Raw genomic sequence first — 27,849 nt, forward strand, 5'->3', positions numbered from 1 at the left:
CTCTAAACAGACTGCCTATGCGATGCTACACAAATCTTGGTTTTGCCCTGTTAGCCTCTCCAGAAACACATGCATCATATTCCGCAATGCAGACTAGCCTGTAAAACCCCAAAGGAGTGTGCGCACTTCGTGTCCTATATAGGACTATACTTATAATAATCCTCTTGGACACTCTCAGACTGTTTCTGGGGGAAAAGCTATTCACCCTCACCCCAAATCGTACATCCTTTCTTGCTCTTTGAAATTGTACCTGATGGATGTGTGGATAATTGCAGATTGCACCTTGTTGCACCTCATTCCCAAATACGTGCTGAACAAAGACTTGGAAAGGTGAATGTTTGTGTGTTATAGCAATGAATTCTTAAAATCACAATGCGTGAGAGAGAATAGCTCTGTAATAATATACAGCTCAACAACTTTAATTGTCGTCTTTTGATATGCTGTTAGTTAAATGTTGACCTACAGAGAATTTTTTTCTGCAAACATTGAAGCCTGGCACACTCTTGATGTAACCCAGACAGATTATTTCCACTGCAGCAGGGATAAACGTGCTGTATGTCTGTTACTTAGCACCACTCGTTAGTGCTCACACCTATAAACTTGCCCATAAAAGAGCAAGCAGGCCTTAACAGTGACTTGACTGAAATGCGAAACCTTGAATGTTGTCCCAAGCTGTGGATTTTGGCTCTTGGGGTAGAGTGGGAGATTTCCAAGCGAGAAAGAGGCCATGACATTTGAAAACACTCCAGAAACTGATTGCCACGTGATTTAACGCGGGTGAGTGTTCTCTGCACGCCAGAATAGCGCTGGGTAAACCCTGCTGCAGAGAGCCCGTGCAGGGGGAGTCGCGCCTTCCTCAAACCCTAGAGCCAGGCTTTGCAGGAGCTCTTGCTGCTCTCCTGCTTGGGGAGCACGGGGAGGGCTGGCACATCCATCGTCTGGTGATTAACCCACTGAACCCGTTGGGGCTGCTGGAACAAAGCTGGGACAGCCAAGGGAAATAGCTACAGAATCTCCTCGTGTGAAGGTCGGGCAGTCCGTTCTGTCCAAAGGATGTGTTATTCTTCAGACAAGCAAAGCGTTTAGGATCCTAAAATACGGGAATTGCTTGTTGGCTCTTGCTCCCTGCAATTGAGGGGGCAAATCACAGGGACCAGCATGTGCCCAGCACATTTCCAAAGGGAAAATGGGCGCTTTGTAAAGGTGAATCTCAGAGATGCTGTTGGGTCTTTTGTTCTCAGCTGCTCCTGGGAAAACATGACCTAAAGTTTGGAGGTGACACCTATTGATTTTTGTCTGCTCATCTTAGAAGTGAGTTCTGAGGGATCTGATTTATTAAAATGTTTTATATATATATATATATATATATATGCATGTACACATGCATGCTCATGTGCATATGCACGCAGTGTTTGCTGGAGGGAAGTGGCAATTACAGTCTGGAAACTGGATCTGGCGATTGGTTTTCAAAGTGCACCCAAATAACAGGAGGTTTCAATCAATAGTGGTTTGTTAAAGCTTTTGTAAAAACCTGCTATAACAAAGTTAGGGCATTTAATCAAAATTTGGAGCTGTCTCCTACAAAAGATTTAATGAGGATTTGATAAATGAGAAATGATGTAAAGAGAAGCCCTTAATATAGAAGGAATGATTTGGTGAGTATGATTAGAGGGCAGGGTCTAATCAGCCAAATTGAGGGGACCCGGTGACACTGCGTGCTCTGAAGTGGCTGTCGTCAGAGGAGGTCATTTAGCACTGTGAGCAGGACTGCAGCAGAGATCTGCTTCAGGCTGGTGCTGTTTTTTTATTACCATGCAGATAAGCGAAAGGGAAAGCTGTGGGGCAGAGCTGTTTGCAGTTAAAGTACGTGAGGTGGATCGTTGATGTTCCTTAGCTGTGATTCAAGCTTATTTTAGCAGTAATCTCTTCCCCTGACATAGTGAGAGCACAGCAGCCTTACTTGCTTTCGTATCAGCTATCGGTGCAATCTAGATTTATCCTCTTTGTGAGTCTCAGTTCTATTTTCTTTCCCCTTCAGGGAAAATTTGGATGGACAATGTCCACTGTAATGGCAAGGAGACCACCCTGGCAGCATGCACTTCAAATGGCTGGGGAGTAACTGACTGCAAACACACCGAAGACGTGGGAGTGGTCTGCAGTGAAAAGAGAATCCCTGGCTTCAAGTTTGACAACTCATTGCTTAACCAAATAGAGGTAAACAAAATCATAAGCTGCTGATCAAGAGCCTTCTGTGGGCAGGGATGTCTGCTAGTATACATTATAGGTTATCCCAGCTGCACGCTATGGTTAAAGCAAACTTTTGACAGTGCTGCTGATGCTGGCTAAAGATGCAAATTTCAGATTTGAATTTCAGCTGTTCAAAGCATTATGTGTATAAAAGAGTTTGAAAGGTTTTTTTATAGCATAAGAATAAGTAAGGACAAAATATATTACTCCTGTTCTGACAAAATATATTACTCTTGTTTTAATTTCAGAATTGAAAACTGGTTTATTATATTTCTAAAAATGAATTTTGGAGAGACAGGATATGTACTGTACTTGTAGACCTTACACCTGGGTGGCTTTGTTGGTTCATAGTACTAAGTTACTGTGTTTTCTTTCCCCTGACCCCTCCCTTTCTCTACTGGGAGCAATTTGGAGGTCTCTGGTATAACAGTGGGGGTCAGCAGGTAGGCTTGGATTTGGAGGTGAATAGGGCTTATAACCGTGGCTTGAAATGGGTGGATTCATAAGGAAAGATATAAAGAGATTTTTGCACAATTTGGCTAAGCAATGACAAAGTAACCATGATAACTGGATGGAAATATTTGTGGGAATGGGGGATTAGTACTGGAGCGATGAAGGGAATTGAAGAGAGGAAAACGTGGGCCGGTCACTGGGGGAAAGGTTCTGGATTGTGAATGGGTTAGGCTGCTAGGCTGAGGTTGAGACTTGGGGAAATGACAGAAGCAAAAAGCTTGATGCACCTTCCAGTGGACTTGTTAGGTTTCTGCAGAATAAAGAGCTGGGGAAATGCTGGGCTGGACAGATGTTGGGCTGAGCTCTTCACAGAAAAAAAAAAGTGTGGTTTATTTTTCCTTCAGCTTTTTAGGTTGGAAAGTATTTGTGGTGACTTGTCTAATATCTCCCTTGTTTCAGATGCTCTGGTGTTTCAGTATGCGAATTCAGTGGTTGCCCTTGGTCAAAATTTGTCGAAAGAGCCTATCCAGTAACCACAGTCAAATCTTATTTTAAGCAGGGGAATCCAGGATGTATTGCATACCACAGTGCGGTTTCTATGGCTGAGTCTTGGCTTTGTTTATGATCTGAAACAATGGATACAACCTTCTTTATCACTTTAAAGCAAAATTATTCTAGCAGTTACTTCATGATTTAGAAGGGGTCTCCCAGCATTTTCTTCTACCAGATTTTTCCATTGGAGGTTAATGCAATGCAGCGTACTTGACAAGGGAAGATAATATGCTCAGTCAAACCTTTCATTGCCCTGCTGAGGCTTTAGGAAGAACGCTGTGGGTGAGCAGGCAGCACTCAGCACTTCCATGGAAGGCTCCCGTGCGAGGGTGCAGATACAGGATATGAGAGCTGAAATTCTCTTCGTTGCCTTGACCTTGCTTCTCTTGGCTAAGGAGGGAAAGGAGGCTTTCTGGAGGGATCCCAAGCTGCCTCCATCAATGGCACTGTTGTTGCTTGGGGAATTGAGGCGAGATCATGGAACATCAGTGATGGCTTTGGCAGACACGTGCTTCCCCAAAGCCACAGTGAATCCTCAAAACAGAGGCCTGGAAGAAAGGATGCTTTAGTCTAGACAGAGGTCACTTCACTCTGAGATGCTTCAGATATTAATCATAAAAGCTTCGGAGGGCTTTGCTTTTCCATTATCTAAGCACTGGAGGTTGATTAATGAGTTGAACACATTGGGTAATTGAGGGCTAGCTTGTGCTAATGCTGTGTGGGTGCTTAATCTTCACATAGGATAAGTAAAATGAATCATGAGGCTGAAGCAGTTCATGTAGCAGAAGCCTGACTCACCAACAGGATCACTCGGGAGAAATAGGTGTAAGAGAAGTCATATTCCCCATGTCCTGGCAGCTCTTGGGAGCTATGTACGGATGAAGGCATCTGCTGACATGACAAGTAACAGCATTCACAGCAAAGCAATTGCTAAGGGGCACTGGTGACTAAAGACACAAACTGGTGGGGAAAAAAGGTAAAATAGGAGAATTATTTTTAAGTGCCTGCGCTAAGCTGAGAGTTGTCAGCCTGGCTGTCCCTGTGGCTTTGTCCTGGTGGTAGAAAATAGTGTTGCGTTTTCTGGGCAGTGGCTGCTGTCACCCCCAGCTCTACGTGTCTGTGTGTGTGCGTGCTTCTCCCCTCCCTATCGCTGCTTGAATTTTATGAACAACTTAGTACCCTACCATTGCTTCTACTCCACAAAACCAGGCTGATTTTTCTTATATCCCTGTAAGATCACTGGCAGCTGAAGGGTTCTTTTTCTGCCGGTTTCATTGCAGCAGGATTAAGGCTAAAGGTGATGTACTATAAATTTTTAAAATGCCATTGTGGAAGTACTTTTCAGTCACAGCTAGCTGTCAAATGTTTAAACTCTTTCCCCCCTTCTCAGCTTTCCTCCTCTTCTTAATCTTTGCTTTATCTCATTAGCAGTTGGCGTGACATAGTTTGAGTCAAAGATGATGAGCAGGGTTACTCATAGGGTCATAAACTCCAAAACGGGGAGGTCAAAAGGCTTGTGTGAACGCAAGTTGAAAGTCTTTGCCCTCTCTAACATGCCTGGGAATTCTGCATATCATACCTCACATTCACCAGAGGAAACATCATCGTTTTGTAAGCTGCTGGGTTTTTTAGTCTGTAGCCCAAAGCTTGCCCAAGTGATGTTTTCTCTTTGGAATGAGATCAGGGGTTGAAGGGCCTGGAATTTTCTACTGAGCAGCAATGCTGTGGTCAGGTCTCTCCACCAGTCCTACTGGCTTCAGCTACTGCACTGACGCAGCTAAACCAGTACAAATTTCCTACTGAGATTTCCAATGGAAGATATTTCAGTTTGCCCTTAAGCTGCTTTTAAAACCAGGCTTTACTCAAAATAGGCCCGATTTAAGATGATGCACAGAGCTTATGTATTCAATTACACCTTCCGATGTTGCTTTCCCACACTAGTTAGTAACAACTGTAATGATTCCCAAATGGATCTGACTGTTTGCAGACTGATGTGTTTACAGCCAGCAGATTAACAGGAGCAAGCGCTGACTCCAGTCTACGTTCACGTGCCAGGGTGTAAGCTGCGCTGGGGTAGGAGCAGCAGTTTTGTTCTGCTTTGTTGTTGCAAGCGTTCAGGGGAAATATGTGCTTTGTGCAGCCTGGTTAACCCGTTGCCAAACGTGTGCCATCGCATTTAGGTTTCCCTTGCCTGTAATAGGGAGCTCTATGTGTTCCCACTGCCAGGAACAGATAGACCATCTTAAATTCATCATTTAGAAAGTTTCTTAAAGACCCTTTAGTGCGAAGTTCTATGGGGCTGCCAAGAGCTGCTGAGATTTAACGTGGAAAGCCAGTATGTATAAGACAACATCTGACTTCATTTTGACAGGGCTCCAGCTCAGAGGGGCTGTGCAAATTGACATTTGCTCAAATCTGGCCTTGCTTCCTAAAATCTGACAGGCAGAAAGTTCACACTCTTTTAAAAGCAACATGATAGCCCTCGAGCAGAGTTTATTTTTATTGGACAACGTACATACCTCCATTTCCCAGTTTGGAAATGCTGCAGATAAGTAGTATAGTATGAAATTTTCCATCACCATAAACCACTTGGCTTATATATATATATGCTCAGACAGATCTTTTCCTGTCACAGCTCATATTTTGAGGGTTACGTCATATCTCTTCCTGTCCCTGAGCCTTTCCATTCCCTGCCCTGTTGGGAAGGGGCAGTGCCTGACCCTTGCTTCTGTAAGGCAAGTCGCCGGTCACCGGCCAAAGTGAAACGTTTCGGTCTAGGGTGAGTGATGGAAGATCTGTGATAAGAAGATGGGAGACAGGCAGGAAGATGTTAACTCTTCTAACAGGACCAAGGTTGGGGCAGGTCTGAAATCCATCAGTCTGTTGCTAAAGGGCAGAGAAACTCCCATCATTTTTGCTCGCTATTTTCCACAGCCACTGCAGCTTTTAGCCTTGGGACTTGTTCAAAGGATTATTTCTTGGAGGGTGATGAATGTGCATAGCGGGACAGCCCTTTCATGGGCTGCTGGCTGCTCAGAATTAGCCTGATACCCCTTTAGCTGCGTAAACACTGAAGGTTGCTCACCTTTTCAAAGCTAGCAGAGCAGTGTTTGTTCGATGCTGACATGAGCATGATGACATTGAATGCATTTTACACAGGGGATTTTCCCCCTCCTCTTTAAAGTGTGTAGACTAAATATGCAGACAGTGTCTCGTTAATGAAGAGAGCAGGGCTTGTGGTTTGACTTTGTTATTACCTGTTTGCCTTTGGGAGCGTTAGGAGGGGAAAGGCGGGTACCACTGGTATCGCATCCTCCCTCCCCTCCTGCAGACCCAGCTCTGTGAGAGCAAGCCACGCACCCTGAAAGGGTTAAAATAAAAAGCAGTAGCTGTGCTTGGAAGTGCTGCAAGTGTGTGACTGAGCGTGGCTTAACCCAGTAATTGTACGTGAATGTAAAGGCTGCCCACAGCCTGTGTGGATGGTTGGGAACATGAAGAAGTTGATGCTGAACCTGCTTGCTGTGATCCGCCACCGAGGCATCCGTGCTTGCAGTATGATGGGACAAAAGTTGTTGTTAAAATAACACCATTGTTTAACTCGGAGTTTGATTTTGCTTGCATTCCTTCTCTTTTAGCCACAGCCTGGAGTAAAAGCTCTGTTTTGCATACTCTAATTCACATTAGTGGCTTGATGTACAACTTGGGTCTAACCATGATGGCAGAGCACATTACCCGCTGTATTGATAATGGTAACTCTTGTAGGCATTACAGCGCGGCAGGCGCGTGTGAGTGGTGTCTTGGGAGCTCAAAGGAGAAGTTTAATCATGGTGGTTTTAAGTGCTCAGAGCAGATCTGAGAACACAGAAACTGCTTGCTGACTCTCTGATGGAGTTTGGGAGGGACAGACAGCAAGTGCTATAAATATGTACGCTGAACTGCAATAATTCAAGCTCTGTAAAATATAACAAGTGGAATCTGCTGCTTTAGCCAAAGATCTCTGAGCGCATGGGGCCTTGTGCTGTCTGTTTGCCCCAAGTAAGCACTGTATCTGTTCTGCAGGTGGGGCAGGTTCTAGGAGCTAAGTGGAGGAAAAGAAGTGGGAGCAGAATCTGTGCATCTTGAGTGTCCTGAACTGCACTCCTCCTTCCACTAAGATGTCACGGCAAAAGGTGCAAAAAGCAGGATAAAATCCACGCAGAAGTGCATATGACTGTTGGTCGTTTCTTGTCTTGCAGTTCACAAGTGTCTGAAAGCGGTCGGGTGGGTAGTGTGGACCTGCTTTGAGGTTCCTTTATACAGTGCCAAAGCCTGCAGTTTAAATGTGTGCACAGTCTCAAACGTTTTCCTAAGTCTTTGCAGGATGCCAGAAGCTCTGAAATCAAAATGATTTAATGTGTGTTCACAAAACCATGAGCAGGGAACGCAGGTCCTGCTTTTTCAAACAGTACGTGTAGCCACTTTGTGTTGTCCAAACACAGCACAGGCCCACCTGCAACTGCCTTACTGGGCTGACCAGCAATTTTAAGACCACAGTAACTAACTCCTACCCTTAATATATTTCTTAAGTAAATGCACGATAGGTATTTTCTTTAACCTATCCCCCAGAACATCCTTAACAAAATATTTGTTGTCCACCCTCTTCCTCTGTGTGCACACACACAGGCTTCAAATAGGACGTACTCTAAATATATCAAATTGCTGCAGCCATTACAAGTTCACAAATAGATCTGGTACCTGAGACTAGACCGTAGCTTTGGCCAGACGGTGGGCAGACAAGGTCTAGCTAAACATACCAGGCTGTGCTGCTATTTCTGTCCTTCTTTTCCCTTCTGGGCGTATGTGAAGTATAAAAATCGCACTTCAAAGCCCGGTGGCTCAAAGGCTCTGGTTTTGCCAGGTTAAAAGCGGGTTGAACTATATTGTGCAGGTTTCTTAACCAGTGGGAAAGGGCCTTGCTAAGCCCTGCTCAGGAGCTTTCAGTTAAATTGGGCTCTGTGGATGAGGCCAAATAAAATGCTCCTGTATGCCGAGCAGCTGCTGACTGGAAGGTGTGAGGAAGGGAGCAGGACAGGGACATTGTTTGTGGCTTGGCACACAGATAAATCTTCCTCTTATCCAGCTCCTTGCCGTGCAGCGGAGACTCCGTACAAGGGGGAATTGCAGCTTAGGTCACCACCATCCGAGACTTCAGCTCTATGTCTCGACCGTCCAGTTCTCAAGAATGTTTGACAAGAAAAGGTTTATTTGCCTGTTTGTTATGACAACAGTGTTTCAGTTTCTTTCCCTTTGGTGTAAATGTTTACTTCTCTAAACATAAGCCCATGTGTAATGTAAATGCCGATGCTTTGTGTGTCTAGAAGGGATCTTGGCATCTCTTCTGGAGCTAACTCCAGACAAATATTAATTAAGCTGCTGTTGGGGTAAGCCACTGTGTTTCTTTAGTGCTATGATTTTAAAGTGTGTGTGTGATAGTTTCTAACTGCTTGCCTCAATGGTTTCTTTGTGATGGCTTGTGGCATGTCAGGATAGTGGTCAGGCCTTGGAACAGGCTGCCCAGGGAAGTGGTGGAGTCACCATCCCTGGAGGTATTTAAAAGACGTGTAGATGTGGTGCTTAGGGACATGGTGTAGAGGGCATGGTGGTGTTAGGTTGACGGTTGGACACGATGATCTTATAGGTCTTTTCCAACCTGTATGATTCTAGGATGTTGGGTTTGCTGGGCAGAGAGCTGGTGCTTGTCATCTAGTGGGAGGTATGAGCTATGGAGCCTGGTAGGGCCGAGAGAGCACCAAGGGTGGCATTGGTTTGCTGCAGGGGAACAGAGTTAACCTCTTTGTCTCCTTGCACCGACTCTGTCCAGGGCCTGAGTAGCTGACAGCCGTCGTGCTGGATGCGATACCATTTCTCTGTTACGCAAGGAAATACTTCGCTAAGCTTGAGAACAGAGTATGATCTTGTTCTGTTTTGCAGTGTGGAGGTCAGGTAATAAATCTGGCTAGCTTGCAGCATCTGATCCAGATTGGCTTTAAAATAGCTCGCTAGAAAGGAAATGGAGAATGTAAAAGCTTTGCTCATCGTGAAACCCTCGGGCCATGATGCGCACAGAGCAGAGCAGCATCCTATCCTAAGCTAAACCTCCTACCCATGCCAAAGTATCTCCAGGGTTCAGGGCTCCTGCCTTCTCTTGCTCGCTTTTGTCACCAGTGTTTCTTTTCTCTAGTGCTTTTCATTAGCCTGCTTTGCATTGGCACTCACGAGGCTGCCACTGGAGCGTTCCGTGGCTTAGCAAAGGCCTCGGCTTTTGTCGTTTATAATCTGCACTGTATTTGCTCCTGGACCCTAATCCTGAACTGCACTCTCATCCCTTACCCTTTTGTACTGCACAAACCCAGAACAAAAAGTGCTTGCAGTCCAATACAGCATAATGTTCCCAGGGGACTGCTGTCCCCCATAGGCAAACCATCTTTGTCTTGCAGCATCTATTTCACCATGTTTATTTAACAGCTGGGACCTTGTTAGTGACTGAGAGGCACAGCTCCAGATGTTTAAATCAAAACAGATTCCACCCATTCCTCTGTATGTGAAGAGATAGCTTTCTGAAAAGTCATCTTCAGGGGAAAAGACTTGGTAGCTGAGACTTCGGTGGAAGTAAGTGAAGGGTTTAAATGTAGGGGAGAAGATGCCTCTGGGTTGAACAAAGTCTATGTGGAAAGATTTTGTGTTATGTTCTTAATTGAAAAAAAAATCAATTCATTTCTTGTCCAAGTTGCAGCCTTAATATCTTGGTGTTTGGGCAGCCGAGAAATCCTGGAGCTCCACTGTAAATGAAAAATGATGATATGAATAGGTTTCTGCACCTAAGGGGCAGTAGGGTAGGTCGGGCAAAAGGAAGGAAAGAGCATTCGAGTGGATGATGGGGAACCTTAAAGCAGAAGAGCAGTGACTAGGCAGAGACAGCACACAGGCTCCTTGCATTTGTTAAATCAAGGATTTGTGGTAAAAGTGCAGCTTTGCCTAAGCTGTCTGCTTGTACAATCACCTGGCGACCAGATAGGTGCCAGAGCCAGTACTGAACACCTCCACTCTCTTGCTCAGCAATCCTTAGCATCACTCCTGGAGATGGTTTTTAAAAAGAAAAAAAAAAGTAAAATACACAGAAGCAAAATTTCATTCTGTTTCCCTTTCTGCCTGCATTTGAGTAGTTTCTCTGGCTGTGGGGGAGACGCACACAGCCATAGCCTGCCCCATGCACTTCTCTAGCTGGTTTCTTAGTGTCACTGAGCGCGTGGGCGTGTGTTTGAAGTGAGCGTTGAGATGCTCTTCTGAAAAGCCCCTCTGAAATCCCAGCTGCAGTGGCTTGCTTTCAGCCAGGAGCCGGTGATTCAGAACCAGGGTAGCGTCTGCAGACTGCGAAGTAGCAGTCGGGTTTCTAGGAATGGGATCTCCTCCCTGTGTTGATTCCTGTGCACCCTCAGGGCTGCTGCAAGAAGAAAGGTGAGCTTGGGCAGTGGAGGAGGACACAAGCATGCTGCCCTGGGCATAATCGTTCTGCCAACATAAAACAGATGGCAAAAGGTGAAAGAAAATGTTATGAAAGTTGTGTCAGGTTTTGCAATCGGATCCGAAGCCATGGGGAAGCATTTGTTTCAGAGAGTGGAAACAAAAGCAGCTGAGGCTCATGTGAAAACTTTCCAAGCCAGCAATCCTTTTGTGAAAGCTCAAAACCAAACCGCTTTCTTTTTGCTGTCTCCGGGCAGGCCTTGGCTTTCTGAAGCCGAGATTCATTGGTTTCGTAACAGAGCGCAGCATGTTGGCTTGCGGTGGGCTTTTGTGTCCGGGGCTGAAGAGGAGCAGCAGCGCGGGTCTTGGACGTGGCTCTTGGCGGGGAAAGGAGCGGGGGGAGGGAATATGGCCCAACCCAGAATAGTTTGACACTTCCGCCCCCCCCCCCTCGTTTTTATACTAATTTGTATTGTAGTAATGTTGGAAGTCCCAACCGAAATCGCATCTTTGCTTTGGGCAAATACAGATGTGAAGCCCTTGCTGCAGAGGCTTTGTGATTGAGAGCAGGTGAGATGAGCTTAGCGTTGCCTTCCCTTTCCAGAAGGGGTGAGGAAGTGTGAGCAAGAGGCCAGAGGCAACAGCACGGAGGTGGGGAAGTGAGTTTGTGTGGCTGAAATCACACAGGAGATCTGTGGCAGAACTGAGCAAGATCTCTTCAGCCTCAGACCACAGCGTTGTTTTAGCTTCGGTCTGGTTTTTATACCACTATACACTGTCAAGTGGCTCCAGTAAAAAGCAGGTTGATGTGGAAGACAGAGTGTTGAATCTAGGAATAGATGTACTACACTTCCTCCCCCTGCCCTCCATACCTGGCTTCATTTTGCTTTCTGTTTCTTCACACCTTTCAAGGCTAAGGAGGCTTAACTCAAGCAGGAGAAAAATGCCTTAGGATTTCTCACTGCTTACTCCCTTAATGGAGTTCGTCTGTGCCAGAGTGGATGTCTTTGATGAAAGTGAAGCTGCAGCTTGACGAATGAGGCCAGTAGTGATGGAGCAGACCTGCAAACTCCATGCACGGGGTCGGCAATGCAGGAGACGCTGTCCCCTGAACTAGCAGCGTTCTGTAGAGCAGAAAGCAAAGGCAAGAGCTGATTCAACCTCAAGTATGTGGGTGGGATTGTTTCATAAGCAAAGGAGAGGTTGGAGATCCAGGTCTGAATTATGCTAGTAGCTGAATTCTAAGACTTGGAGTTTAGGGGGAGGAAAAAAAAAAAGGAAAAGGGCTGGCACATGCATCTCCACAGCTGTTGGCCTAAAGAGGTGGGAATTGCGCAAGGCGAGCTGAGAAGGGGAGGGCTGTCATGCATGAGCCATGAGAGTTAACTCTTTCTGGGCTTGATCTCTCCTCTTGCTTTGTGGGTAGAAATCCTCAGCAGCATTTTTCCCTTGTATTGAGGAAGCTGAACTTGTGGGTTTGTGCATGGTTTTTCTCCCTCCCTGCTTTGTGTTCCTCAGCCTTAGACTGAGCAAGCCATGTCCCATTGGCTTTGGGGCTTGGGCCTCTATTTTCCTTCCTATAACGTGGGGTGCAGCCGACCCAGTTTTATTTCCTAGAGGTAGCATTGCTCTTTGATGAATGGCTGCTTGGCTCCTGAAATATTGTTGAAGGCTCTGCTTTATGGTTGATACCATAAAGGTGGGAGCTTGGCAGATGTGCATTCAGCTTCTGAGCTGGTTGCGGATACCTGCCTTGTGATCCTCAGGTATCCTTCAGAGGATTTACCAGGTCTACCTTGTAGCTTCGGTGTATGGCTATAATGTGAGAGTAAGTAAAGCTTTCAGAGATGAGGTTTCCTTGTTGATATGACAGCTTGTTGTAGGCGTTTGTCTCCACGTGTACATGAAGTATGGAGAGGGTGATTTAAAAAAGTCTGCTCTAGCGATTAAGTATTGTTTGCTTCTGATTTTTATGTGGAGTCTGTTTTCACCATTAGCCCAGCCGCTCTACACGTTGGTGTTGGAAGATAAAATACAAGTCTGCCTGTATTTGCATTATTGAATGCTCCCAGTGTAACAAAGACTCTGTAATGAAAGGAAACCATTCAAATCTGTAAAGAGGTATTGGGAGAAAGCTCTCGGCAGTCTTTTCTCCTTGAGAAACCTACAGTATACTTATTTTGATCCTTTGTTCTTTAATTTTCCAATATAAAGCTGAGATCTACAGCATGTTGAATTCTTCTCAGACGTTTTGCTGTTTGTTCAGACTCAGTGCAAACCCTTGAGTTGCTATATCAATAATTCTCTGCTCTAAACCTACTCTCTCTGAGTGGAAAGGGGAATGGATGTAGATTGGTTTTGCTCTCAGACAGATCATGAAAATGTCATTGCGTGCCGGTCTGCTATAGCTATCTGAAGATTGAAATACCCTCGAGGGAATGAAAATGATGGCTTATTTCTTGCTAGTTTGCTCACTTTTCTTTTTCTTCCTTGGCAAATACAGGCAAAAAAAACATGACAAAAGAGTTGGATTCACTAAAGCAGAGTCCCAAGTCAGAGCAGGATTTCTTTTTGTGTGTATGTCAGCATCTCTGGGGGAAGAGAGACGTGTCGTGGGACCTTTGTACTGGAACCTGCAGTGCCTGAGGTATCGTGCTGGCTCTGACAGTGTTTTTCCAAGTCCAAGAGCAAGCCATTCAAGTTTGCATCTTATTTTTCACTTCTGTGAAATGACCAGCAAAGGCAACCCAGTCCAATCAGTTAGTGGAAAAGACGTGCCCAAACACGCAGCCTGGAAGTAGGAGATGCAGGCATCTCGAGTCCTAGACTGGATCACGGGTACCGCATTGAGTCAGGGCACCCCAGGATGCTTTAGGGGGACCCCAGCACCCCCACCCCTGCAGTGGTCAGAGCTCTGTTGGAAACAGATGTAGCAACTTGTTTTTATTTGCTAAGCTGCTGAACTAATTGCAAAAATAGCAGGCAAATCATAAGGTACCTAACAGCATTCCCAAGCTTTCCTTTTTTCAAGAATTTTTAGTTTTTGCACCTTTGTGACTTCTCTCTCCCCTCCTCTGACTCGGTGGGCTGGTTTCTTTCTTTGCCTGTTGCTCTGATACCATAAATCCCGGTAAGGGATTCTCAAATCCATCCAGGGTTTTTGAACATTAAAATATACCCTCTGGCTTGGAAAGTCTGTGAGATGCAGATGCACGGAAGCTGCAGGAATACAGCAGGGAAGAATTTTGCCGCATGTTGCCCTGTTCAGATGCTCTTTCCTCAGCATCTGTTATTGGCAGCTGTCGGAGACAGGCTGGATGTCTTTGTTTTTGTGCAACACAGCTCCTGCTAGGCTGGTGGAGTGGGAAGGAGGAAAAAAAACCAAATGTGCTTGATCAGAATGAGAGTGCTTTAGCAATAGAGGTTTAGCTGATGTTCCCTGCTGCAGGAGGGATCTTCATGTGGAGGTTAGAGCTGGGGCCTCGGGACACTTGGATGCGATTTCCTGCCCTTGTAGTCTTTGGAGAAGCGGTTTGCTCTCTCTGCACCTTATTCCTCAATCTGCAGAAGGAGGCTGAGAGTCATTGCTTTCTCCCATCCTTTGAGCGCTCTGTTTATCTTGGAGGCCTTTCAGGTTTGTCACCACCTTCCTTCTCTGTGAAGACCTCTGATGGTGCAGTAATGAGAATAGTGATGTATTAACGATGACTAATAGGTGCAGCATGGGAATAATGATTCTGCTGCTTTGCGGTGGAAGCATTAGGCAGATGTTTAACATCTGGAACGGCACTCTGCACGATTCAAACGGGGCTAGCAACTGCTGTCGTGTAGCTTCCTCACGAAGCACAGGCATCTTGAACATGGTTCCTGAATGTGAAATGGCACTTTGTTCCGAATGCTCCTCCTCTCCGTCGTGCCGAGGACCGGCTGCGGCTTCCGGCCTGTCTAAATTCAAGCAAAATGGAAGTGGCTGTCAAGTGAAAACCACGGGTGGATTTTAGCACGTTGCTGATGTCAGGTCTAGTCAGGGAAAATGTTCCATTTCAGTTACTTTAATATGCAGTAGAGCTGACGCTGACGTAACTACGGGTAGCAAACATACTTAGGGCTTTATATAGGGTGGATATATCCTGCAGTCACAGACGGAAAAACTCATGTAGGCTGTCTCACCCACTTTCTCAGCTGTCAATGCAAATTTCCTCCTTAGTTACTATCTTTTCATGTGCTTTTCCAGTGCAATTTTAAGCTTTGGCTTTCTGTCCTTTGGGTTAATCCTTTTAATAGGCTTTTATTAAAAACACTTTAGATCTTCAGCAGTCAAAGCTATTTCCAAATGGACTTAAGGCTTTGATTACCTCTTGTTTCCTGGTGAGGAAACTACTAAGGCAAGGTAGAGGGAGCAGAGAAACAAGGTGCTCTCTCAGGCGGCACTGGCCTGTAGCTCCAGGTAAACATGCTTTCTCCATCAAGTGAAGAGCTGGAAACATTTCATAAACTGCACCAGGGGAAAAGTGAATTGCAGGCTTTGGAAACCAGCCTGGGGAGGCCTTCAATGCACAGAGGATCTGCTACTTTCCTGACAGCACGTAGTCAAAAGCAGTGCAACATTTCAAGAGAATCTGCCAAATTCAGGAGAAACTCCTTGTATTGCAAATGGATTTCCCAGACTACACAGGAGGTGTACAAGTTTGCTCTTGCATCAGACCCTTTGAGCACCTTAAAATGTCTCAGATGTAACAAACTTGGATATCGTGGTGGTTTTTTTCTTCTTGAGGGCTATAAGAGCTTTCAAAATCTAAGCCCAACCTGTGGACCCTGTATGAGTAGCACTATCCTACTGGGTAAATCACAAGGTCCTATTTTCCAGGGTCACTGGGGGTGTCTGATGGATGCTCCAGCCGAGTTGCTGGAGGACTGAATTCCTGCAGCGAAGGTAAAAGGAGGAATCAGTGAGCTGGTTTGCTGTAAAACTGGGTAGACAACAAAAAAAAAGTGGGGGGCGTGGGGAGAAGAAAAGAAAAGGAAGGGAAAAAAAAGCCTTAAGTGACTTGCCCAAGGTGATGCGGGCAGAGCTGTGGATGAGGAGGTGCCTGCCCCTTTCCCTGCCCCGGCAGGCTCTTTCTCTGCAGTTGGTTTCCGTTTGCCCAGGGTCTGTTGGTTGCATCAGTGTCGGTGAAGCATCTGGAGAATGGATGCACCACGTGTAATTTGCAGGACTCTGCGTGCCCTGCTGTGCTCTCCCTGACTTCAATAGCTCTGTGTGCCGCTGATCGGCAAGCAGAGGCCCGTGTCTCTTTAAAGCTCTGGGCATTTTTCTTTTCCAAGTGATTGAGTTTGAGCGAGGGGAGGGGGAGAATTCCTCAGTTCTGATGTAACTGTTAGCAGAACCACGTGGCTTTATACATTTTTGACAAGGAAAGCTCTCCTGGAAGCAAGTTATAAAATTTTCAGTAGCTCTTTTGTAATTGCTTGCCACAGCGGATATTTTCCAGTCAGCCTTTGCTTTTGGGCTTGGGTCCCTGCAAGGTTTGTTTGTGCGGTGTCCTCACGTAGGCTCCGAATGTGAAATCCATTCAACCTTCGTGACTCGCTCGCTGTCCCAAGTAACACTTCAACTGGAGGAGGAACCCGGCTTGGGGAAGCGGTGAAACGCCGGTGTCAGCACATCGGGATCCCAGCTTCCACAGCGCCTGCCCGGGCGGGGAAGGAATGCCCGGTGGCTTGATGAGAGCCCCAGCGTCCTTCCCTGCCGGGGCTCCCACTGCCCTGCACCCTGCCAGCACTATGAGGTGGCCCTAGCAAAGCTGAGCTCGGTTCGCTTCCGTAGTAGCTGAGGCTAAGTTAAGGTCTGAAACAAGCACTTCAATGAATTTAAGTAACAAAGGAGATTTGTTACATAGCCATTTGTAAAATAATGCTTTTTTTTTTTTCCCCTCCCCAAATGAGAAAAAGCATCCTCTTTCGCAGGATGGAGGATGGTTTTGCACAAGGTAGAAAGGTTTTTTGCTTCCCTGTGTGTCTCTTCCTAAACAGCTCTTCCTTTCTGCCGCCCTCTGTTCAGCTGTAACCCTTGACAGAACTGGTTTTTGTTCCTCACCTTGAAGCTACACAACCAGTTTCCTTGCAAGCCAGCATCATTTGTGTTTCTTTTACGCCTGCAGAACATGAACATCCAGGTGGAGGACATAAGGATCCGTGCCATCCTCGCCACCTACCGCAAGCGGGTGCCTGTCACAGAGGGTTATGTGGAGGTGAAAGACGAAGGGACCTGGAAGCAGATCTGCGACAAGCACTGGACCATGAAAAATTCCCGAGTTGTCTGTGGCATGTTTGGATTTCCGAGCGAGAGGAAATACAACACCAACGTCTACAAGTAAGAGCAGAGCTTTGTATGAGACACAAGCGTGTTTCTTTGAACACTTGGGGCCTTGTTCAAAAATGCAAATTGTCAAATGACACTGGAGACCTTGAGGTAGAAAAACCTCCAACTGCTTCATTCCTTCAGATCAGATTCTCCTTCTGTGTAAATATTTGAAATGTCAAGCATTTCCTTGTGCAGACAGGGGAGTCGTTTGATCCTCACCGTTCTGGCTGAAGACCTAGTGCAGTATCAGTTGTAGTATTTGATAGGTCCTATAATAGATGTGGACAGTCGGCCCAAGAAATCTTTTTTTTTTTTCCCCAGCTATAGGATAGCCATTTCCTCCACCAGTGATAGGTTGTGTGCAGGGGACGGATGGATATGAACAAACTGATCACACTCTCCCAGTAAACCCACCAAGTGCAAGAAAATCCAAGCGCTTACCCCATCCCTCTGCAGAAAGCCAGCGGTAGGATCCGATCTGGTATGTGCTGAAAGCTGCAGCGGGGTAACCTTGGAATAAAACAGGCCTTTCTTGTGCTTCGTTGCCCAGCTTCCTCCTTCCCATTACTGCGTGCAATTCCTGGTCTCACACCTCTCTTGACATGTTTACCTGCGTTTACCAGCTGCTCGGGCTCTCCCAGAGGCTCACCGACCACGGTTCATGGGTGTCCAGCTGCCAAATCACCCAAAAGGAGCAGTCTGCCCAGGGGAATATTTCCCAGTAAATCTCCCACTGTTGTTAACCCCAGTTCAGCTCCTTTGGCACTGGCAATTCCTCAGGGTCCCAGGCTGGAAGAGCTGCCAGCCAACTCCAACTGTATGACTTGCTCTGTCCATTAAAGCCTGCTCTGAGCTGAGTTGAGTGCCCAGCTAAAAATGTCAGTAGTGCATCCATGCTACTCCTCCCAATGTTGCTTCTGACTGTGCATCTGAGATGGCGCTTGTAGAAGGATGCAGTTTGGGGCAGTTGTGATTTTCGTGCTGCTTTTTCTTCTGATAATTGTAGATTGCTTTAAAATGAGGGAAGAAAATAGTGATCCGTAGGGAGAATGTTGTGTATTTCAAAGCTGCAGGCTGATCGGCTCAGGCTGCGTTACCTGTTTCTTGAAAGCCAGGAGCTCTGGTCTTTTTTGTTGTCATTGCTTCAGCTTGCATTTTGTCACCAGCCTTCATCACAGACTTGCTTCTTCCTACACTGTTCCCTAGAAATAACACCCTAAAGCAGATGCAAAATAGTTTCAGTGAAATTCTGTCTCGTTTCTTTCCTACACTGTGACCTATGGAGTGGGAAAGTGTCAACTGGTTAGGGGGAGAACTGAATTCTCCAGGCAGGAGTTGTGGTTTTCCTGCCTGCTCCTTTTGGCCTCTGCTATTGCTATTTCTGAAAGCTCCCTCTGGAACTGGCTGGCCATGTTTCATTTCTTTCATTAGCAAGATTGTGATCAATTGAAGAGGTCCTTGGGTTGGAATAGCGTAAAGCCACATAGCAGCACAAAGAATATAAAATAAATAACCCAAGTGGAATTCTGTTTTCAGGCTTCCTAGGGAGATGAGCAGTGAATTAATAATTGCTACCAGGCGGTCTCATATTTTGCCCTGGACACCAGTTAGAGGAGCGTTTGCTCCCATCAGTGCAGCATGTCTCCCTCAAACTCAGCTCTGAGATTCCCATCCCCTGCATCAGAGCAGGAGGGCAGAATAAATTACCTCTAGTGAGACAAAATAGATTTTTCCTGCTTCTTAGTTGTGGTGTTTCCAAGAAAAGCATTAACGTTAGCAGCTGGAGCCATCTGCCTTAAATAAAAGGGTGCTTGGTAATTGTCCCGTCTCTTGCAATAGTACATGTAGAGATGGAAAAACTGAGGCACAGTTGTTCAGCATAATATTCAGCAATGTTGAAAATCCCATTCACCGGAGCTGGAGTTATGAATATGCAGTGCTTACAAATACCAGGCTTGGAGTTCTCTGCTACTAAGACAGATTGCTTAAGTAGCCTCAGTGCCCTAATACCTCCCTCACCTTTGCTCATTTTTGGCAAGCAGTAACGGCCTGCTGGGCTCCTGCACCCCAGAAAGATGTTTTGGAAAATATACTGAATATTATCCCAGGCTGGAAGAAGGTGGGATGTCATTTTATTGAAGGGAAGAGACTTATAAAACTTTGTCAGCTAGACGGTTTTGTTTGGTTAGCATATGTCATGGTTTAACCCCAGCCGGCAGCTCAGCCCCACGCAGCCGCTCGCTCACTCCCCCCCCGGTGGGATGGGGGAGGGAATCAGAAGGGTAAAAGTGAGAAAACTCCTGGGTTGAGATAAAGACAGTTTAATAGGCAAAGCAAAAGCCACGCAAGGAAAGCAAAACAGGGAATTCACTCACTCCTTCCCATCGGCGGGCAGGTGTTCAGCCATCCCCAGGAAAGCAGGGCTCCACCACGGGTAGCGGTGACTTGAGAAGACAAACACCATCACTCTGAATATCCCCCCCTCCTTCTCCTTCCCCCAGCTCTATATGCTGAGCATGACGTCATATGGTATGGGATATCCCTGTGGTCAGCTGGGGTCAGCTGTCCCGGCTGTGCCCCCTCCCCACTCCTTGTGCACCCCCAGCCTCCTCGCTGGTGGGGTGGGGAGCAGAAAAGGCCTTGACTCTGTGTCAGCACTGCTCAGCAACAACTAAAACATCCCTGTGTTATCAACACTGCTTTCAGCACAAATCCAAAACATAGCCCCATACGAGCTTCTGTGAAGAAAATTAACTCCACCCCAGCCAAAACCAGCACATCATAGTTTAAAAAGCTGTTCTTTCCTGGGGCATTTGCCTTTGTGCTTTGTGTTACTGGCAGCTGCATCATGTACAACCAGTGCTGCTGGTAACCTTGCTGGTGAGGGAAACCTCCCAGTTCTGGGCTGGGAACTTCACAAGTGATCTTTGCTTCACGATCAAGGTACTGGAAAGACGACCACTGTAATCTGCTCGCCTGGGCCATGCGAGCACTGCTCTCTGCTTTGTCCCACGTACTTTCTGGTCGCATTCCGTCTTGGAGAGGGAAGACTTCATCTCTGGCTGGTCACTTGAACTAAACCCTCTCTCCATGTGAGTGTGAAGCCTCAGAAACGTTCTTCTCATTTCTCGGGCTTTGCTCTCCCTAATTCGTAAATACCATTCTCCCAAGAGCAGATCCTTACCCGCTCCTGCTCCGCAGCTGGGAGACGGACTGGAATCGGGTTTCTGCTGGCCGGGGCTGCGAGTGCCCCCTTCCCACATCCCCGCCAGTCCCACTCCCCACAAACTACAGCTTTGCGTGCTGAGCTAGCTGATACTCTGCTCTGCTTCTGCACAATGGTGGGAGGTGAAATGATTTGCAGATGGATCTTGCTTGAAAGAAAACAACTTAGTTCATTGTTGTCCTGGTGCCAGGGTTTTATTCCTGAATGTAACTTAGACTCTGCAGTTGACAGCACGATTTATGTTAGGAAACGAAACAAATCTCAATGTTGTTTCCATGTTCTTGTTCATTCTTCAAAGTGATTTTTATATAGGCACCACTTGTTAACTCCTCCTCCCAACTCCCGCTCTGGTTGAGAAAGCAGAGTAAAATTAAATGTATTTTGCTGATGGAGAGAGTAGGAGTTTGTGGCCGGAGATGCCTAAGGCAGAGAGATGGACCTGATGCCTTCTCGAGGCCCTACAGCTTTGTGATTTGTCAAAGAATTGGATGGAGGAGCTCAGCAGTTCCAGAATACTTTGTTCAATGTCAGTCCAAACAGCATCTCCCGGTTTAACCAGTCTGCTCATAGCACTATAAATCTGGTCAGATGTGTAGGGCAGTTAATCACTTCTATGCTTGTAGTAGAAATCTTGGTGGTTCGGGTTCTCCCAAGCAAAGCCAGGATCTTAAGGGCTTTGGCAGAAGGAGGCAGGTCTGGCTTCTCTTCTGCCTGCCTGAGGCTGAAGACAGCAAACTTGTTAACTTCAGTAAATGCTTGAAGAGTTTCTCAAGGATAGGAATTCTATGCTCACACTCCTGAAGAGGAGTTCACCAGCTTCTGTTCAGCGTGTTATGGGTGAACTTTCCCAGCACGTGTGTGTAATGATTTGTTTTCTGCTCTCCAAGTCCTCTCAGACGCATTCTTGCACAGCAAGGTTGCTTTAGCTAAACCCTGAGCCACTTCCCACAGCCCTTGGGCTTAACCTGTGTCTTTGTTTAAAGCTTATGTGGTGAAGGTCCATCTCTCCTGACCAGTCGAAATGGTTTGGGCTCCAACTTGACCCTAGAATTGGCTAAACTCTCACAGCATGACTGTTCGCTCACACCTCTGATCTGAGCAGCATTGCTCTTGGCTTACACCAAGGCCAATGAGAGGTGGGTTGCACCCTTTCTATGTTAAAAAGTAAATAACAAGAATGCCCTGAGTTTCTGTCTGTAAAGATCATCTGTATTCTGCTTCTTTTTTCTATATATTTGGTCTGGGGAAATGAGGTGGGGCTTTCTCTGGCTATTTCTCCCCAGCCTACCAAGGGCTCTTAATACCAACCAGATGTTAATGCCTCACGAAATTTCCAGGATGAGGTCATTGTTTGCTATTATAAGGCATCCCTGTAATTACTGCTCTAAGACGGGCTGTGTTTCTTGTCTGCTTTGGAGTTCGTGGAGCTCTCTGCACATGTCTGTGGAGGGCCCGCAGTGAAAATACTCCTTCAGGTTCTCACTTCCATAGGGAGCACGCAGACTGCAAGGGCGGTGGGGCAGAGCTGGCTCTGTACGGGTAACGTCACTGAACGTATGCCTGAATCTGCCCCGTCGCTCTGCAGTCTGAGAGGGCAGTTAATGTTCAGGTGCGGCCTCGGTGCTGAGCTCCAGCAGTCCAAGGGCAGAGGCTTCCATGGCTTTTTGGTAGACAAGTAGTATCCTGGGTAGTTTAATTAAAAGGAAGAAAAATCTACAAGGTTTGGCCCAAATTGAACCAAATATGCTAGCTGAGAAGTGGCTGGCACTTTCCTTCTGCCTGCATCCTCCCTGGTTTTACTTTTTTCTTTAAATTTTTATTCCCCCTTCCTATTTCCCATTCATTTTCTGTTGATTCAGGGTCCCTGACAGCTCTGGTTTGACAGACTTGGAGTTTGACAGCCAGCGTTTTACCCGCAAGACAGGCAGGTTGCCTGTCGCTGCTCCATGGGACAGATCTCAGCCCCGTCCCGTCCTCCGTCCCTTCCAGCACAGCATTTACTCCCCGACATGTGATGCAATTGCATCTCTCTCTCCAGCTCGGCCGTATTTGGCCCTAACCTCAGCCCAGAGAAATTTGGTTCCAGAAAGGATTAGTCAGTGGCCGCGAGCCATATGAGCCCAGACAACTGCTGAGCTTGTCAGCAAAGCTTAGCAAGTGGAAGAGGAGAAGATAGTTCTCTCAAGCACCTGAAATGGTGCAAATCACCCCACACGGGACCACCACAGGGCATCAGTTGGGAAAACCTTGACCTGTCCAGTTTAAACCAACAATCTATACCAGGCTCTTTGTCCCTTTACCATGTTCAGGCTTTCTGTCCTGCGGGGACGTGCTACAGTTAATCAGAATCGGTGCTGTTTCTCCCACCTTGCTATGCCATTTATCGCACCTAATCCTTGGATCTCGCAAAGCCACGTCAGGATCACAGCAGGGCGTTGGCTCCTCTGTGCCTTGACTTTTTTTTTTAACTTAACTTCTAACATCTCCCTTTTGGTAACGATCTGACCCATATTTCTGTTTCGGTGACTATTTTAGCTCCGATACAGTTGTCCGACGGCCTTGCAATGCAGTTAGGATGAAGCTGGATTACTTTCTTTTCTTGTTTATCGCAGATGCCCCTTCCCCCTTAGAGCCCCTGGAGCAGCTCCAGACAAGTGCTACAGTTTGGGAGCAAGAAGCAGAAACTGCTGCCAATCTCCTCTGCTGTGAACATGTCATCAAGGGAATTGCTCTCGCTCTCGGAAATTGCTTTCAGGCTCACGGTTGTTAACACTGCAGCTTTGAGAGAAGCCGGACAGCCGTGGCTTTTTCCCAGTCTGCCATCTTCTCACAGCTGATAGGTGATGGCCGGCAAAGAGAACGGCTCATTTATGGGAGAGCCTCTCCACTCCAAACTCGCCAGCGTTATTTGCACAGGCCCTGTTTGTACGCTGCCTTTTGAATTAACTGATCTCTGACCCCTACATAATGTAGGGATCTCTATTACGTGTCTCTCCTTCAAGTGCATAATTGTTGCTCTAGCTGTGCTGCTGGTTCTTACGCTGATCTTTAGCTTAAGGAGATGGCCTATTTATTCCCAAGTGACACCTTAACAGAGAGTCATTGTGTGTTTGAGTGGATCAGCTTTCAAATAATGCTGTTCAATCCTCATTTTATTTCAAGGCGTTTTTCCCAAATGTAGCTACATCAGTGCAGTTTTTATGGATTCCTAACTTCTATTTTCCTGTTCTCTTTTTTTTCCTTTAAGGATGTTTGCCAGCAGAAGGAAGCAGCATTACTGGGCTTACTCAATGGACTGCAGTGGGAACGAGGCTCATATCTCCAGCTGCAAACTGGGCAAGCACCTCAATGTGGATGCAGAGAAGAACGCGACCTGTGAGAACGGGATGCCTGCAGTAGTCAGCTGTGTCCCCGGACGTGCCTTTGCCCCCAGCAGCCACAGTGGCTTCCGAAAAGCCTTCAGGCAGGAGGTGAGCAGGGAGTGAACGCAAACCGTCGAGTAGGAGAAGCCTTGGGCGCGTAACTATTCGCCATCAGTTATCAGCTGTAGGGCCTGAACATGTATATGCCCCTCGCTGTCCCGCAGATGTCCCCTTTTGTGTTCCTTTCTCACTACAAGCCCAGCTGAGTTTCTTTCCTCGCAAATACGTGGTACCCTGCCTCCCTCTACAGAAGGGTGGGAGACTGGCTCGCCGCTGCAGTTGGCAAGGCTGTGAGCAAGTAGTAAGAAAATACATTTGTCACGTTTCTGTTTGAGCTGTTCTGTTCAAGCCAGTTGAATGCATGCCCAGTTGCTGCCGGGCTTTGCCGTTTCAGAGTCACTTAAATACTGTTTCTCCTGTAGAGGTACAAGGGAAATAAGCTGGCATTTCCACTACCCCTGTATCTTCTGCAAAGAAATGCCCTGAGAGACTGGGAAAACATGGCCTACAGGAAAGGTTGAAAAAGCTGTGTTTGTTTAGTCTAGCCAGGAGAGGGCTGAGGGTAGCGTAAAAATTCTAAGATATGCAAAAGGCTGTTATAAAACGACCCTGGCGTCAGTTGTGCTCAGTGTCAGTGGGGTGACTGAATGTGAAAGAAGAGCTTAACTTGCAGCAAACGTGGTTTAGGTGGATGCTAATGGAAATTTTCTAGCTGTAAGGTATGTGCAGCCTTAGGATACAGGGATGATCTCGGGGTCTGGAGGCCCTTAATGCTGGCTTAGAGGGGTTTTTTGCATTAGGTGCTTTGGATCTAGCCTATAGCCCTTGGCTGTAGCCTGCATCCCCCAGCCCTATACCTCTGTGACTTTAGTAGTGGGCTTTCTCTTGGCACCTGGGAAGACCCCAGACCATACCTCCAGACGCTGCTGTCGTGGGAATCGTGCAGCCCTGTCCGTGACTTGCTTGCCAGGCACTTCTCCGCATGAGAGCTTGCAGGATGTAGGCCTCAAAGGTGAAAGGTCTTGTAAATCATTACTAATCTTCTGAGCCATGCACACTGCCAAGTAATTCCTTAAGCCTTTGTGTAGGCTTTGGATGTCCTTCGTGTGACCCCAGCCTGGAGAACTGTATATGCTTCCAGTTTTAAAAGTTAAGGTTTTTTTGGTCTCAGACTTTGCACAAATCACGTGGTGTTCCTGTACTTAAGACTCAGCTCCCACCACAACAACACATCTCTCCGGTGCGGCAGCTGGCGGGCGTCTCTGCTTGGTACTGGGGAAAGATGCAAGCGATGTATAGTCGGTGACTAATAGAAATATAAGAATAGAAATTAATAGAACTGGACCTGCCACTCAGCTGTGTATTTCTGACTGCGATCTGCCAGATCACTTATTCCACTAGTCGTAACTGCAGCGGACAGATAGGTTTTACGTGGCTCGAGTTCCAGGTTGGTCTCCTCAGTTAACCCAGGACCCGTCTGGAGATGTGGTCAGCAAATGAATCCATCTAGCGGCAGAGCCACGGGCGGCGAGTGGATGAGAGCAGTCTGCTAGCTGGCTCGGTGCGATTCCCAAGCCTCCTGTGAGGCTCCCAAGAGATATGGTATGGCAACCGCGTTGTTGCATGTCCAGCCACTCCTGTGCGCAGCAGCACTCTTCTGCTTGTGTGAAAAAGGCTCCTAAATCCAAGCACTAAATGCAAAGAACTAAGATGTTTCTTTTTGTTCACTACCCACGTATAGGGACGTGAGAAACATATGTCTATGCATACCATAAGTCTTAGCAGATAAAGATTCTTTCATCCAGCACTTCTAGCCTTTTGTATTATGTGGTGGTGGTTTTAAGGTGCCTCAGGGTAATACTTTTTGGGCCACAGCTTACCTGCAGCCACATGCTGTAAATAAGAGCTGTAAAGAAAGGGTGCTTCGTTCCTAGGCAGTGCTAACACCACTTCTGTCTGTCTTTTCCAGCAACCACTGGTGAGGCTGAAAGGGGGAGCCAACACTGGCGAAGGACGAGTTGAAGTGCTGAAAAACGGGGAGTGGGGAACGGTTTGCGACGACAACTGGAACCTGGTGTCAGCCAGCGTGGTGTGCCGAGAGCTGGGCTTCGGGAGCGCCAAGGAGGCAATAACGGGTGCCAGGCTCGGGCAAGGTAAGAGCAGTGAGAGCTCCCGGGACCGTTCGTGCCTTGTCCACCTCCGAGAACCCTTTCATGATTCAGGGCAGAGCGTATTTTTACTGGGATGTTTGTTTTGGGGACCAGGAATTTATTCTCTACCCTTAATAAGTCTCTTGAGTCCAGGAGCTTGAGGCCGAACTGGAATATGTGACTTAGAAAAATCTTGAGATTCCTTGAAAGAAGTCTAGCGATGATGAGTTTAACCTTTCCCTCGGACAGCTGTTCCAGTAATTACTACTTCGTTATCACATCCGTTGCTCTCAGATTCTCTTTGAGTTCTCTAGATCCACATCATGGTGTAATGCATTACTAGAAGGTTCCTGGCAAAAATGGGTCCTGGATCTAGGCTTCAAACACTCTCCAATTTAAGAACAGAACATTAATTTAGCCCATTATAAATAGAAGGGCATTTGAATAGTTCAGAGCCAGGTTTGGGTTTGGATTTCCTGTATTTGGGAGTTGGTTTAAATCCCAAACTGTGGTAAACGGTTACTCAAAGCCCAACGTACGCCCTCTCAAACCACCTTGTGATTCACACGCCTTGCTCCCATAGTGTAAACCCTAAAGAAAATGACACCAAACCAAACCCTTCATTGTGAAACTAAATGAATGGGTGAAATTTCTTCAGCCCAGCATGGCTTGGAGAAGGGGAGGGAAAGTAACAACACGTGTAAAGCACAGCGCTGGTGTCGAGAATCTGGAAAGCTTTAAAATGCGACCTGTCCATTGGATTTGCCAAAAAAATCTTGCGGTGGGATGCAGGGAGCTGCTGATGTGTTTAGCTGCATCTAGGAAACGGCGTAACCGTCGTGGGGGGGGGAAGCGGCTGCCACGTGAGGGAGGAGAACGCGCCGTTCCCTGCCATCTCCCGCAGCCGCAGTCTGGAAACTCTTAGCCGCGGCTGCTGATTCCCACATGCTTTCCTTTCTTTTAATGTTAAACGCTGGCAATCAATCAGTGCACCCTGTCAAAACTGTCCTCTGGGACGACGAGCGCTTGGTAACTCCCTTCGGCAGCCAGATGGTCACGCTGTGGTAGGAAAAGGAGCTCTTTTGGCCCAAACGCACCTCCACACTCCCGTTGCACAGGGGAGCCTCACAGCTGTTAAGCTCTGTGTCCGTGTGCATGTTTACGCTTTGCTTTGTTACAGCTGCATCTCGGTGAATTTGTGTGTTCAAAGACTAATTTGAAGGTCCAGTCTCATCATTGCTGCGTTGGAGATTGAATTTCACAGGGTAAAACACATAAAGATGGGGCTATGTGTTAAATCAGCCTGCGGTGTCTAGAAGTCCCCGTTAAGACAGCGACCTGTGGGAGATGAGTGCCTACCACAGAGAGTTCAGGGTATGGGGAAGATGATTTATTCTCCCTTTTATAGATGGGCAACTGAGACCCAGATTAAACAATTTACCCTATTCACACAAGAGTTGTCTGAAAGGAAGATACAGAGCCCAGATCTCCTGAATGTGTTGTCCACCGCAATGTCCTGCGAGGGAGAACATAGAATAAAACCTCAAGCAGTAGGTGAATGTGTATGTTGGATATACAGTCCTAATCCTGTTCATACGCTAAAGGGAACGGCATGGGAGGAAATATAATTTTTATCACCATATTTCAGCACATAGAGCAATGCAGTTTCGCTACGTTTCAGTGCCCGGGACAGCAACACTTACTGCCTCCATGTATCGTAAAAGAATTTCCCCAAGAAAGAGCAAATGTGCCAGGGTTACGTGGATCAGCGCTGTGGCCCTGCCCTCTTGCTTTGCCATTTCATTGGTATGACTTTGTCGGGCTATTTCAGTGGAGAATGTCGGACTGCATCCATCCTGCATTCTTGGTGCATCACCCTCCAATTCTGGTCAGCATCGAGGCATTCCTCCTACTCGAACTGTTCGGCGGCTTGCA

At 46.8% G+C, this 27,849-nt stretch overlaps 1 protein-coding gene across 17 annotated transcripts in view; it reads left to right on the forward strand.

The window, feature by feature from the left end:
* LOXL2 (lysyl oxidase like 2) overlaps positions 1–27,849 on the forward strand; it is a 62,945-nt gene that overhangs the window by 18,266 nt on the left and 16,830 nt on the right. For 13 of the 17 annotated variants that reach the window (XM_075174748.1, XM_075174750.1, XM_075174747.1 and 10 more), the window contains 5 exons: positions 2,039–2,214; positions 16,914–17,125; positions 17,667–17,837; positions 23,590–23,812; positions 25,734–25,917. In XM_075174748.1, the coding sequence (XP_075030849.1) occupies positions 2,039–2,214; positions 16,914–17,125; positions 17,667–17,837; positions 23,590–23,812; positions 25,734–25,917 (966 nt within the window). Of the gene's footprint in view, positions 1–2,038; positions 2,215–7,311; positions 7,513–13,289; positions 13,400–16,913; positions 17,126–17,505; positions 17,598–17,666; positions 17,838–23,589; positions 23,813–25,733; positions 25,918–27,849 lie in introns of those variants that run through there. The other 4 variants (XM_075174758.1, XM_075174759.1, XM_075174757.1 and 1 more) reach the window with 4 other exon arrangements.

Source organism: Calonectris borealis, chromosome 27 (genome assembly GCF_964195595.1).
Source record: "Calonectris borealis chromosome 27, bCalBor7.hap1.2, whole genome shotgun sequence".
NCBI lineage: Eukaryota > Metazoa > Chordata > Aves > Procellariiformes > Procellariidae > Calonectris > Calonectris borealis.